At 45.5% G+C, this 14,196-nt stretch overlaps 2 protein-coding genes across 2 annotated transcripts; one reads left to right on the top strand and one right to left on the bottom strand.

Annotated features, from left to right (window-relative positions):
• Window positions 1-2,946: 2,946 nt before the first annotated feature.
• On the bottom strand, window positions 2,947-5,222 carry LOC138799783 (protein kinase C delta type-like). Its single transcript, XM_069981399.1, has 2 exons — window positions 5,204-5,222; window positions 2,947-5,124 (listed from the first exon to the last, which is right to left on the bottom strand). Exon 2 carries the CDS (start codon window positions 5,121-5,123, stop codon window positions 4,023-4,025), a length of 1,101 nt encoding a protein of 366 aa, XP_069837500.1. The 5' UTR covers window position 5,124; window positions 5,204-5,222; the 3' UTR covers window positions 2,947-4,022.
• Window positions 5,223-11,578: 6,356 nt separating this feature from the next.
• On the top strand, window positions 11,579-12,880 carry INSL5 (insulin like 5). Its single transcript, XM_069981400.1, has 2 exons — window positions 11,579-11,756; window positions 12,520-12,880. Exons 1-2 carry the CDS (start codon window positions 11,579-11,581, stop codon window positions 12,756-12,758), a joined length of 417 nt encoding a protein of 138 aa, XP_069837501.1. The 3' UTR covers window positions 12,759-12,880.
• The last annotated feature ends 1,316 nt before the right edge of the window (window positions 12,881-14,196 follow it).

Here is a 14,196-nt window from a genome sequence, read left to right as displayed (position 1 = left end):
GACCTGACTGTTGTGTCTGTTTATGAACAGGAGACAAATATGTCCAGATTAGTGGGGGTCTGATCACTGGGGAACCCTATAATCACTGTTCTTCCTACGTATGATTACAACTATGCCTAGTTATCCTAGGAAGAGCAGCTCTGGAGCACAAAGTGATACTTTCAGAAGTTAAATTCTGTGCGCAGTAAAGGCCTCTATACATATTAGACAAAAAGTATGCCAATTTTGGTGGGAGCAGCCAGCTGGCTAATGTGAATGAGGGCCTCCAGACTTCCCTGACAGATGATGTCTGGAACAAAAGGATCCAGCATGTGGAGTATCAGTGTACAATCATATAGGTTTCTCTGCCTACAGATAAGGTTGGAAAGGATCTTCCAGGACCCATTAGGACCCCTCAGACTTCTCCAGCATGCTCAGGTTCATCTAATCTCTCTGCAGTTCATAACCAGTGGCTGAAGAAGTTGGATGCAGCCCTAATGCTGCCTGGGAAACATGGATACAGCCATAGGCCCTAGATCATAGGCTGAATTCATGTTTTCCAGGACTCCCTAGGGCCGCATCCAACTCCTTCAGGAACCAGAAATCAAATGCAGAGAGTTTGGGTCTGTCTGGCCCATGTATAGTGATGAGGTTGCGGAGGCCACTATATTTTAATGCAAATCTGTACTCACCCTCCACCCACCCCCCAAAAGAATTCGAAGGGGACCCTTCAATAGCGGCACAGGTGCACAGACATGGTAGCCTAGAACAAGCCTAGCACTCCTCACAAAATACACAAAACGTCTTAAAATGTATAAGAGCCATTCCGCTTCTGTTTTATTTACTGAAGGCCTATAAATTATGGTAAACCGATGTTGAGCCTATCACCATTATTCCGTCTTCATTTTGATTATATTATATTATATGATTTTTTTGTGTGTTTTCTCCTTTTAGATTGAAAGCTAATTTCAGAATGCTGCTGGTTTTAGGAGTTTCTTGTGATAAGTTGATATTAAAGGGGTTCTTCAGTAAAAATGGTTTTCTTTCCAATCAACTGGTGTCAGAAAGTGCCAGAAATTCGTAATTTACTTCTATTAAAAAAATGTCAAGTCTTCCAGTACTTATTAGCTGTTGTATGTCCTGCAGGAAGTGGTGTATTTTTTCTAGTCTGACTGTGCTCTCTGCACCTCTGTTCTTGAAAAGAAATGACCAGATCAGTAGCAAATCCCCATAGAAAACCTTTCCTGTTCTCCAGACTGGAAAGAATACATCACTTCCTGCAGGACATACAGCAGCTGATAAGTAGTTAAAGACTGGAGATTTTTTTTAATAGAAGTAAATTACAAATCTCTGGCACTTTCTAGCACCAGTTGATTTAAAAGAAAACATTTTTGCTGGAGTGCCCTTTTAAGGAAACTAAAGTATGTTTGGAGTTGTGAAACCCTGAATGCTCAGTCTATAGATGTATCCATGTTGTCCAGGCAGCCTGAGGGCTACATCCATCTTCTCCAGCCACCGGGAGTCCAATGCTGAGCATTCAGGGTTCCACGACCCCATACATACTGTAGTTTGGCTCATCTCTAGTGTTTGGCTGTTAGATCACATGACCGGCAGCAGCGGGGTGAAGAAACGCTGCCGGCTGTCACATATCCACCGCAGATCCACAGTAGGATCTTTCCTTTATGACCTGTCCCCTGTTTATATTCCATTCCTGGCTTTGGCTAAAAAAAATCTGGCAGATAATCTGTTTGTGAATAGGGCTCTAAGAGACTGGTGATGCATCTTACCTCACCAGAGGCATACACAGGTACAATGGAAGGAAACCATTATACTGTATACAAAGCAATATCCCCCATACAATGCCCACATAGTGGTGATGGAGCTCTATCCAGGCTCTACAGAGAATATAACAGATTATACTGTGGTTACATCCTGTAAAATAGACGTCTTCGTGGAGTCTGTTTCTTTTCTTTTTTTCCTGTATTTCACCCTGCCATGAAGGCTGTGTAGTTTGTACAGGTAACAAGGTCCCCATACACTTTAGGGTGGTATTACACGGGCCGATAGGGGCCCGATAACAACTGTAAACGAGCGCTGATCTGCTAGATTGGCGCTTGTTTACTGGGCCTATTACACGGCCCGATAATTGTTTAACAAGGGCTGCAAGGACATCGTTACCAATGTCCTTACAGCCCTTGCTTAAACTATATACATGACCTATCCACGTTCCAGGGCTGCTCCTGCGGTCCGCTTCTCCACGGGTCCCGCGTGCTCTAGCTTCAGAGTGGCCTGTCAGCTGACAGGCCGCTCAGCCAATAACAGGCCACTCTGAAGCTAGAACGTGCGAGACTCGGGGAGAAGCGGACCACAGGAGCAGCCCTGGAACGTGGATAGGTAATGTATATCGTCAGTCGCCACCCGCGTACCACTATTACACGTAGCGATGCACAGTCGGCGCCTGACAATTATAGGTTCTAACCTATATCAACGATCAGCCGATGATCGTTTTCATCGGCTGATCATTGTATTTATTAAACGGAGCGATAATCGGCCAATTATCGTTCCGTGTAATAATACCCTTATACTTTTGTCAGCTGTACCTGCCACTTGCAGCTTTTTTGGCCAAGGTTTATGGGGCTCTCCTGAATGACCATCAGTATCATCTGATAGGGGTCAGGTGTTATGGAAAAACCTTGTCCAACTTCTTTGTTCTAGGAGAGATAAGCCACAGGTATAGCTCTCTCACTGCAGTTTACCTCTCTACTCACCATAGAGAACACAGGATCGCTCAGGATTGCTTGAATGTTCCTAAGATTGGGGAGGACGGACTGATGGCTGAACAATGATTTGGCAGTCAGATATTGAAGGTGTATGAGGACCTAACAAATGTATCTCGCAGGTGTCCAGGTGTTTGTGTAATGACTGACAGCACACAGTAAGGAAGACTCAGACACAATAAATGGGGTTAAGTAATTTTATTACTAATAATTGGGAATTTGTAATTCTCTCAATCCAGTTTAATTTATGGGACTTACTGCAATCAAAGGTGTGACCCAGAGGAAGGCGAAACAACCCCCATGTAAGGGGGAAAAATTCCTTCCTGACCCCAAGAGCTGGCGGTCGGCTACTCCCTGGTTCACTGCAGTGATGACACTGGATGGAGCCCTACTGGGTGGAACTCCTCCATCTTCCCTTCCTCCTACCTCCTTTTCGTTCTTCTCCTCCCTCTTCCGCTCTCTCCTTTACCTCCATCTTCTCCTCTTCCTCCTCCTCTCGGTGACTCCCACAGCACAAGCACCAGAGACAGAGGGAGAAAAATAAAACACAGATGTGTAGAGCCCTTATACACAAGATGACACGTTTTATTTCACTCCCTGGCATGAGAAGAAGTGCTCCTGGGAAAACCCCTTTAAGGCTAGGATCTACCTCTATATCTGTAGCGTCCCACCAGCTTGGTCTATGACCTCACCCCCAGCAGCTTTCATCACCCGCCTCACACTTTGGGGTGATCAGGCGGGCATCAAGCTTGTGGCTGGGGCAGGGGTGCTGATGTGAAAGATCGGTGGGGGCGGGTGCGATGACGAGTGAAAACTTAGAATGGGCCCTGACCATAGCTAAAGGGTAACTCTGCACTAGGGGGAGTTTTACACCCAGGAATTAGATATAATTGCTGCAATCATCTACAGTAGAAATGGACCTGACCTGTGGGGGAGATTTTACTATCTGCAGCAGTTCATGTGTGTTGGGGATTTGCTGTGGGTCACCCAATGATATTAATGGGGATTTGTCCCACTAGTGTCTGTTGTGCATTTATCCTAATAGAAGATGTAGAATAGAAGGGTAAATGCACAATAGACAGATAACATACATAAATGTGTATACATTTTATATATGAATAAAGGCCAGAGGCCGCTACTCACCCTGCACTGTGCAGAAACAGCGGGGACGCCAGAGTGGTCTGAGGTGGTCAGAAGGAGGATGTAACCAATACCGCTCCCAGGTATGGTAGAGGAGGAGGATTGATGTTTTGCTGGTGTAGATGTTCACAGAGGCCTTGATGGTTCTGCTGGGATGAATGGTGGTGGTATCTTCAGCTCCTCCAGTTCGGTCCAATCGATCTCCTTGAAGAAAGGATGAGATCTGATGCAGCCTTGATGTCCTAGTCTTCTCTTTGGGTCCTCGGACAGCAGCTCCTCCAAGATGTCTTCAGCGTCGCTCCCAAGATGGTATTGCGGCAGTGCGGAGATGATGCATCTTGAGCTGTGCTCTCCTGTCATCAGCTGGAAAAGGACGACTCCAAAGGAAAACCAATCCGCTGCAAGGTTGTATTGTTGTCCACGAGCTACCTCTGGTGCTATGTAGCCTTGGGTCCCGGCACATCCTACGATTCCCTCGGTCTTCTTCAGGGCGAGGCCAAAGTCTGCAATCTTGATGTGGCCGGAGCTGGTGATCAGGATGTTCGCCGGCTTCAGATCTCTGTGGATGAATCCTTTCCCATGAAGAAACTGGAGTCCTGATGTAATCTCAGCAGAGTAGAACGTGGCACTGGAGATGGGGAGACATCCTTGCTTCTTCAGATGGTCGCTGAAATCTCCTCCAGAGGCAAACTCCATGGCGAAGAACCACCTGTTGTTCTTCTTCTTTGTTGGGAAGGAGAGCTGAGCCTGGATGAGAAAAGGATTCCCTGCAGCCAGGTGTAGGATCTCGTTCTCGATGGCAATCCTCCTCTGCGCTGATGGTGAGTCTTTAGCCACAATCTTCACGGCCAGGACTGTGTTCAGGACGTTGTCTTTCATCTTCACCACGCTTCCAAAGCTGCCCTTGCCGATGATCTCTCCAAGGGTGAATCTCTTCAGGCTGATGGTGGATTCAGGGCGGCTCTCGCTGCTGGGTCCTGGCCTGGGCTCCTGGTCTTTCACTTCCTCAGCCTGTGGCCCGCTCTTCCTGATCTTCTTCTGGGGGCCATCCACGCTCTCTTCAGATCTCTGCCTCTTTCCTTCATACCTACCTCCACTGCTGCCATGCTGCACCTCCGGACATGGCCGCTTCTCTGGGGGGCCTGATGACCTTGACTCCTCTCTACTCCTCTTTTTTCCTCCTTCGGATTTGGGGGCTTCTTCTTTAGGTGGTTTGGAAGAACCCATACTCGGAAAAAGAAATAAAAAATCAGCAAAAATTGCCAGAAAATAGCACAAAAATTGCCAAATATCGCTCTATAGCTTACCTGTACGTGTACACGCTTCGGTCGCCAAGGGAGCAATGAGCTGGTTGCCAGGGTCAGCTGGTTGCTAGGGTCAGCTGGTTGCCGGGGTCAGCAGGTTGGCAGGGTCAGGCATATGATAGACCACAGTGATGGCAGTTGGCTTGGCTGCTGGACCAATATGGCCACACTGATGGCAGTACATGTATGTTTAACCCTTTACATGCTTCATGTCTGATAGTTTGACACTATAGGAACATGAGTTTGGCCTTACTGGATGATGGGGGTGATGTGAGGTGCAGTGTGGACACATATTCACCCCAAACAAGTTTCCGCATGAGTAAGGAAATCATGGACATTATCGTAATAAAATCAATTAATATTGGATTGATGAGCAGCCCGGCCTCCTAGTCACTGTCGCTATTACTGTATACTGTGTATGTGACCCTCGCTGCACCAGGACTTATAGTCAGTGACTGGTAACACGCCATGCCCTCACCCATCATCACCATGAGACTTCCCATTGTGTATTATTAATGTCTCCCCACCCCCAATTATACACATAACAACTTACTGATGAAAAGGTATCTTTATTATTGACTTACTATCCACTTAAAAACATGACAAAAAATTCCCATAAAATAACAGAGGTCTGGAAGTCCCATGTCAACCTACATATTACAGTCCAAAATAAAGTAATGGAGGATTATCGCACACCCACCGCTGGCAAAGATGGTAAATAAAGAATATAATGATTATCTGTGGTGTAAAAACTGCATCCACCAAAATACAAAGCCGGCCTGTGTATTGGTTATATTACACCCTCCATGAAATCATAGGATAACAGCAAGTCCCCAATACAAACATCAAGGAGATACTGACCAATATAGACAAAGTAGTGTTCATTGACTTGAGACTGGGACCCCACCTCAGACCCCGACGTGCGTTTCACCAATAGCTTCCTCAGGAGGCGCCTCAGCTGTAATGTCTATTCTAATGCTAATGCTGTGCTGAGTCTGAAGCAGTTCCTGATACAGCCACTAGTGGCAGCAGAGGGACTGCATTTCCACTTACTGCGGCCAGTCAATAAAAACATTTAAAAAAATCAGGTTTTCTTTAATAAAGTTATATAACATTATAAAAGAAATGTAAAAAGAAATCATTTTATTTCTCTGGAATATTCTTTTAAATCGAGGAAACATTTTCTCTAGTCACCTAAACTACTACAGCCAGGCCGCTTATTGGGTTGAGGAATAATGTAACAAGCAGCTAAGCACAGATTTTTTATTTTTTTTAAATCAAATCTTTTTTTATTGAAACTTTTTACACACAATGAACACATTGTGGGGGATTTACAAAGCATACGCCCAAGGCGTACACCAAGGAGGAGGTACAGGTTCGCCCCTTCTCCCTGGCACATGCCTCTCGTACTCCCCAATTGCCCGATGGGCAGGCTAGCGGAGCTTGCAGGGGCGTGATAAGGCGGGGAGGAGGCGTGCTCTGCAGGCGTAAATCATGATCAAAATCTACACCTGCGTGCACCTCTTAGTGTATCCTGCCGGGAAAAGTGGGCGGGGCCTAATATAAGACCGGCGTACTTGTACCCCGGTCTTTGTAAATCCCCCCCATTGTTTACATTTTTTCACCCACCCACCACCTGCCAGTCCAACCCACCCACCTCCCAACAAATCCCCTTGCCACAGAACTTATACAGTCAACAAATGTAAAGAAAAGTACAATCAATAAATAGCAGTAAAGTGGCCATATATGCAGGGTCACATATCATCTAGGCACATAGGATTATACAGCACCAAGGCTAGTGCACTGACGGATATCTTCATGGTCCGGGGAAAGGTTGACTTATTATCCGGTAACAGTGTTTTGTGTTTTTAAAGGAAAAATCGTTCTCTTCAGTCAGGCTAGTGTTAGATTCCCTTTAAAAATCTCAAGTATGCCATTACTTATCAGCTGCTGTATGTCCTGTAGTAAGTAGTATTTTTTTTTTTTAGTCTGACACAGTGCTCTCTGCTACCACCTCTGTCTCTGTCAGGAACTGTCCAGAGCAGGAGAGGTTTTCTATGGGGATTTGCTACTGCTCTGGACAGTTCCTGACATGAACAGAGGTGGCAGCAGAGAGCACTGTGTCAAACTGGAGACAATACACCACTTCCTGCAGGGCATACAGCAGCTGATAAGTACTGGAAGGCTTGAGACTTTTAAAGGGAATCTGTCACTAGGTTTTTCTGCTGACCTAAATAAGGGCAGTATAAACTATTGACCAAAAAGCTAAACAGAACAATGTATTACTGTAGATCGTTCTGTTTAGCCATTTTCCTAATATGTAGGACAATGGGGTTTGTGCTTCCTCCACCCTCGAGCTGCTGATTGACACCTGTCTGCTTATATACAGTATACACAGTATAGGCAGACATACCTGGTATAGAGACGGAACCTTGAATGTGACGTATCAGACTCCCTCAACCAGTCAGTGGCAGAAGTGAGACACCACTACAGACGCTGACTGGGCCTAAAACGTCATGTTCCAGCAGTGTCGAACTGGGGTATCTGGGGCCCACCAGAGGAAATGATCCTGGGGGCCCACCAATAAAGAACCTATGAAAAAAGACATGTCAATCAGTATTAGTGCAGGTTCTAAACTAAAACTAAAAGAACTAAAAGACAGAAATGGCTGCACATCGCACCCCTGGCTGACACGAAAGCTTATTCAGCTACATTTAAAACCAACATCAGAAGTTAGTATATAATTTGGCCAAACCATATTGCCTCATGTACCACGTGCAGGTCTTCTGATACACATGAGTCCCTAACCAAAAAACATCACTGTGCCGGTCAGCGACCACAAGCCCCGCAAAACGTGCGCAAGCAGAGAAGGGGAGCCACGGAATGGCCCTGCAACCCCATTGTCAAAGGACCAGACCCTAAAGGGCCCCCTGGACCCCGCAGGCGCCACCGGCGGAAAAAGTGGACGCCAAGCAACACAAGTGTGAACAAGCTCTTACCTCTCTCCATTCCTCTGCAGGTAGAATGGGAGAATACTAGGAGATCCTCCCCTTATGTACACAGGTGCTTCCTGCTAATTTGGATTACATGGGTCTTACACAGCACGAGTGCTAGCCACAATGAAAAAAGGGACAGAATACATAAAATATGCACAAGCCAAATAGACAGAAATGGCTGCACATCGCACCCATGGCTGACACAAAAGCTTATTCAGCTACATTTAAAACCAACATCAGAAGTTAGTATATAATTCCATTCCGTGGCCCCCTTCTCTGCTTGCGCACGCTTTGCGGGGATTGTGGTCGCTGACCGGCACGTGGTACATGAGGCAATATGGTTTGGCCAAATTATATACTAACTTCTGATGTTGGTTTTAAATGTAGCTGAATAAGCTTTCGTGTCAGCCATGGGTGCGATGTGCAGCCATTTCTGTCTTTTTGGCTTGTGCATATACTATGTAGTTAGAATATTATGTAGCTAAAACCATTTATTTCAAATGGATAAATAAAACAGATGATTAAAACAATAACATAAAGTTAAGCTATATGTATCATATGAGGGGTCCCAAATGGTGGGGTCCTCTACAAACAGAGATCTATGTTACTATACGATGGCCACTTAGGGAAACAGTTGGAGCAATGGTAGCAGTTCTTGTAAACGCATGCCGCTGTGCCTGTATGGAATGAACTAAGAGCTGGCTGACCAGTCCGCTGAGTAGCCTGGCACAGATCAGCTGGATAGTGTGTTGTAAGATTGGCCAGATGGGCCTCAGTGCTAGACAGGAACATTGATTGCCATTCTGGCCCTGGAGCGTAGAGTTCTCAGAACCTTGAGGGGGTATCTAGCTGTAATGGATGGCGTTGCAGTATTGGAGAAGTCTCTGACATCGGGTCATGGCCACAGAGCGTGAAGGTAACAGCGTGCTCCATACAATGTTATATAGACCTGCACACGGTGAGGCTCAGGTCCAGTCCTATATATACTGTAGGTGTATATAACACAGAGCTTAGGCAGCGGTCATGGAGAGAAGAGGACACTACTGCAAAACAGCCCTGGTGACCGCTCTCAAAAAGTCAGTCAGTGAGAGTCAGGAGACCATCATACACATTAGTACAGAGAAGAAGAAGAGGATCACCCCCTGATGAAGAGGTGATCCCTGAAACACGTTATCCTGTTTGTGATATTTGAACAATCATTTTACCTTCTATACTACAATTTATACTGTATGTAGAGAATTATGCCAGGGCATTGCCAGTCTCTGGTCAGTATTCTTTCCTCCTCTCTGTGCTGTTTACCTTGAGCCCCTTTTTTTCTTGAGAGCATCCTGGACATCTACCCTATGGCCAGCAGCCTTTTCTCCAGAACCTATTGTACCCTGAACACAAGGGTAATATGCACAAAGCCCAAGATGCTCCAAGGTGAGAGTCCCCAACCTGTGTCCAGCCATCGTGCCATACGTTATCACATGAGGCGCCGCCATCCTCTGTGTGCTTCTTGCTTTTTCCCTGTTATACTCATTAGGAGTAGAGATGATCAAACACCGGAAAATCTTAGGTTCTTTAGGAGATAGCCTGGGTATTGCCTGGAATTCTGGGATTCATAGAGCTGCGGGAGGGGCAGTGATGCTTGCACCCAATCCTGCACTCCACATGAACTCTCCCAAACACAATTATAATACGTAAGAAAAACGATCACATGACATTTAAGCTCTGAAGTTTAAATGGAAAAACCAAATGTTTGTTGGCGGCACAGAACACTTTTCTTCCTGTTTAGCTCTGTTATCTAAGAACTCCATCGATGGGGGATCTTTTTATGACAGGTAATGACTGTTTTATGTCATAAAGAAAATCAGACATTTCCACAGGGCATGTGGGAGTGTTGTGTCCCGGGCGGACATGGTAACCGGAACAGAGTCCTCTGCATACATGTCTTGTATTTACTGTTTTCTGCATTGATTCTTTGTTTCACTTGTGAAACCTTAATGAAAAACTAATGCAGAAAATGACTCATTGACGTCTATGGGATGTTGTGGGCATGCTCTGTAGTGGGTTGCTTTGTTTGTTTGCTCTGTAGCTGTTGCTGTTTTGCTTTGGTTTCCAGCCACTGGCCATTTACCACTGGTGTTACTGTAACTACAGACCTGCACTTTATGTAATAAAGGGATAAAACCTATGAACACTATTTAGGGTACTGTAATGGGGTCAGACAATAGCCCATCTAATCAGATTCCATTAGATTACTACCTGTAGTGTAGGTTATCTTATTTCCCCATGTCATAAAGTCATGGCCAGAACATGGTTGTTAAACTATAGTCTTCAAGGAATTCTTTATGTTGTTCCTAGGTTGTTTAAGCTGCTGTCCCAGTTGGTCTCATAAATGTTTGATTGGTGAACACTGTAGTAATGACTCCCCGCACCAGCAGGGGGCAGTGTGTTCCTCCAGAGTAGAGACAGGTTTGAGGCACTCACCACAAAGCTCCATACTTTAACATGAGTGATACCAAGCAGAACCTGAATTCACTGTTCTGTACATGGTGGATCCTCTCTACTGGTGTCTATCTGGGCTGTTTGGAACCTGTGTACTCTTGTGTAACCACTGCCCCCAACACCTCCTAACAGAATGACAAACTACCAAATCGAACATCTTCTTCCTCTTAATCCATTGATACTCCACCCATACTTTGTCATCTGGGCACAATGCCATCAAATGCATCTTAGAGTCATTTCTGGCAGTCAGTGATCTCTCTCCAGAAGGTACACTACCAAAAGTAGCATCTGAGATTCTTTTATATGGCAGTAGGGGCAGCACTTTTACGCCCTCTTGTGGCAATATTCAGTATGTCTTATGTGTCTGCCTGAGACATACCTGGGTGCATCAATGACTGTATAACATCTAAGGTGCTGATAGCAGAATTGCTGTATATCATCTTAGAACAGAAATAGCCTAACCTTACCCTGGATGGTGCCCCTCACAGATGGGGTAATGTCGGTATAAACTCTGCATTTGTCCCGGGGTCATTTACTTCACAGCTTTTCCATATAAACAGTGCACATATGTGGAGGAGGAGGAGGATGTCCCATCTCATTGTTTGCACACAGGTGATGATGGCTCCTTAAAATCCCTGAAGCTGGTATAATGTGTTAAGTAGCAGTTTAACAGCCCTATGACCCCGGGATATATCCGATGTTACCTGTCACATTATAGGGAATTATGAGATTTATGATGTGCCGTTAAATGTCGCAGAAATTTCCAGAAAATTCCAGCCAATAAGATATTGAGTTCATGGGTATATATTGGGCACAATACCCAGCTCATCTACATCTCCTGCAGACTTCTTGTGTTCAGTCACACTTGGCAGCCCACCCATCACTGTCCAGCATGAGAGTCCTACCTGTCTGCTGTGTGCTGCTCAGTCTCCTGGTAGCAGCTGAACAAGTAACAGCGGACGGACAATTTGTGAAGCTCTGCGGCAGGGAATTCATCAGAGCTGTGATCTATACCTGCGGAGGATCCCGATGGAGGAGGCTTTTGTCTGGACAGCCCCAAGATATGACTGGTAAGTTTATATAGACTGTATTGTGAGCTGCAGTACCATTTATATACACCAGATGGCAAAACAGCACAGCCCTTTGACATTTTTCATACTTACTGTTCATTGGACTTTGTAGACTTCATAGGGCAGGATTCATATATGCTGTTTTTGTTTCCTTGTCCAAACCTGATGATTTAGGAAGTTGCCATTTTGGAAGGGAGGTTTGGCTGACCAGCTAATGTGATTGGGGGCCTACACACCCTCTCTAGACAGCAGATGTTGGAGAGCTCAGGAACAGGTTTGTTGGATTTTAGCGTGTCTGGTCCTTTTGTTCTCAGGGAGATAATCCACTACTAGAGGAGTCGTTCAGCAGCTCATATTCCCCATATAGAGTGCACGGTTGAAAAAATTAAATGGTTCTTCAGGACATTCTTCTGCACTAAATGAGCTAGAATGGGACAACAGACACTTTAGGTCAAGGTTAAGAACCATAGCTCTCCAGCTGTTGCAAAACTACAACTCCCATCATTCCTGGACAGCTAAAGCTATGTAAAAACGACAGTCATCTTTCGTACCAATGGCCATCATTGTGCAAATAACGTCCATTATTTAAAAAGAAATAGCGGACCTTGTTTGCACACTGACGGCCATTATTAGAAAAGATGGACGTGATTTTTACATAGCTTTATTTAGTTGTCTCGTCTTCAATGTGTACATGGGTCCTAAGATCTGACCCCAAGTAATGGACAATATGAAGGATGTGGTATAACACTTGTGTTGTCCACAGACAGAGAAGACTTCTTCGCCATGCATACTATAGATGAAGACCAGGCGGGACCGGTGGAATATCATGTGCAGAAAATAAACTCTCAGAACCAAGAGAAGCTGCAGGAAACAGAGTCTTCTGAAGAGATCTGGGGGACAAGGAAGAATCCAGCTGAAGAGAGACGTGACCTCAATGAACTGCTGACCACCGCCTGCTGCAAGACTGGCTGCAAGAAGAAGGACCTGAGTTCACTGTGCTAGACCGACATGTATAGATATAGAGGGAGGCAACATGCTCCACAACATCCACCTTCATTGTGACAGTGATGATGACTAAAGAAACATGTTAAAATGAATTTTCAGACCTCAGTTTACAGCTGTGTACAGACAACTAATAAAGATTATACCTGCTGGATAGATGAGTGTCATTCATTCATATCATTACCGTACCTCCTATGAATGCAGAGAATAGGAGAAACTCCATATCGAAACTGCCCGTTGCCATGTTCCAATCCAAGACTTCAGTGTATAAGATGAGAACAGCGCCACACCAGATTGTGTCCAGTATTGCAGTTCATTTTAACAGAGTTGAGCTTCAATACCAGGCATGACCCAAGGACAGGTGTGGCGCTGTTTCTGGAAGAAAGCTGTCAAGTTGTATCTCTATACAACGCTTTAAGCAGCAGGCTGTATGACATCAGAAAAAGTCCTTAACAGTGCCACTTTTGGTGATCTGTTCCTTCTTTGTTACGGGACTGCAATACCAGACTAAGCCACAAGGACTAAAGCGTCAATGTTTCGAAAACAAAGAACGGTTATCATCGGTGATGAGCGAACTTCAGAAAAATGTCCGGGTTCGTCTGCAAACAATCAATATTTAACTCCTGACGTCTGGAGAAATTGGATGCCACCTTAGGGGTGCTAGGAAAACATGAATACAGCCTATGGCCAATGCCAGGGATTTTTCTAAATTTTGCTCATCACTAGTTATGATCTAGATCAGTGATTTTCAACCTTTTTTGAGCCGCGGCACACTTTTTATACTTAAAAAATCCCGGGGCACACCATCAACCAAAATGACACTAAAACAGTACATATTATACATATAGTTAATAATATAGATTCTAAATATATTTATACTTCTCTCCTGTGCTTCTCCCCCCCTACTTCTCTCCTGTGCTTCACTTCACCATACTTCTCCCCCCTGCTTCTCTCCTGTGCTTCTCTCCCCCATGCTTCTCTCCACCATACATCTCCCCCTGCTTCTCTCCCCCATGCTTCTCTCCACCATACTTCTCCCCCCTGCTTCTCTCCACCACACTTCTCCCCCTGCTTCTCTCCTGTGCTTCTCTCCACCATACATCTCCCCCCTGCTTCTCTCCTGTGCTTCTCTCCACCATACATCTCCCTCCCTGCTTCTCTCCCCCATGCTTCTCTCCACCATACTTCTCCCCCCCATGCTTCTCTCCTGTGCTTCTCTCCACCATACATCTCCCTCCCTGCTTCTCTCCCCCATGCTTCTCTCCACCATACTTCTCCCCCCCATGCTTCTCTCCTGTGCTTCTCTCCACCATACATCTCCCCCTGCTTCTCTCCCCCATGCTTCTCTCCACCATACTTCTCCCCCTGCTTCTCTCCTGTGCTTCTCTCCACCATACATCTCCCCCCTGCTTTTCTCCTGTGCTTCTCTCCCCCATGC

This window comes from Dendropsophus ebraccatus, chromosome 8, assembly GCF_027789765.1.
Source record: "Dendropsophus ebraccatus isolate aDenEbr1 chromosome 8, aDenEbr1.pat, whole genome shotgun sequence".
Taxonomy (NCBI): domain Eukaryota; kingdom Metazoa; phylum Chordata; class Amphibia; order Anura; family Hylidae; genus Dendropsophus; species Dendropsophus ebraccatus.
The sequence above is the reverse complement of the archived record's forward strand: the minus strand, read 5'-3'. Positions and strand labels throughout refer to the sequence as shown.

Coding starts and splice junctions, on each gene's coding strand:
- LOC138799783 (XM_069981399.1), bottom strand. CDS start 5,123: ATGGGTTCTTCCAAACCACCTAAAGAAGAAGCCCCCAAATCCGAAGGA.
- INSL5 (XM_069981400.1), top strand. CDS start 11,579: ATGAGAGTCCTACCTGTCTGCTGTGTGCTGCTCAGTCTCCTGGTAGCA. Junction 11,757..12,519: donor ACAGCCCCAAGATATGACTG/GTAAGTTTATAT, acceptor TGTTGTCCACAG/ACAGAGAAGACTTCTTCGCC.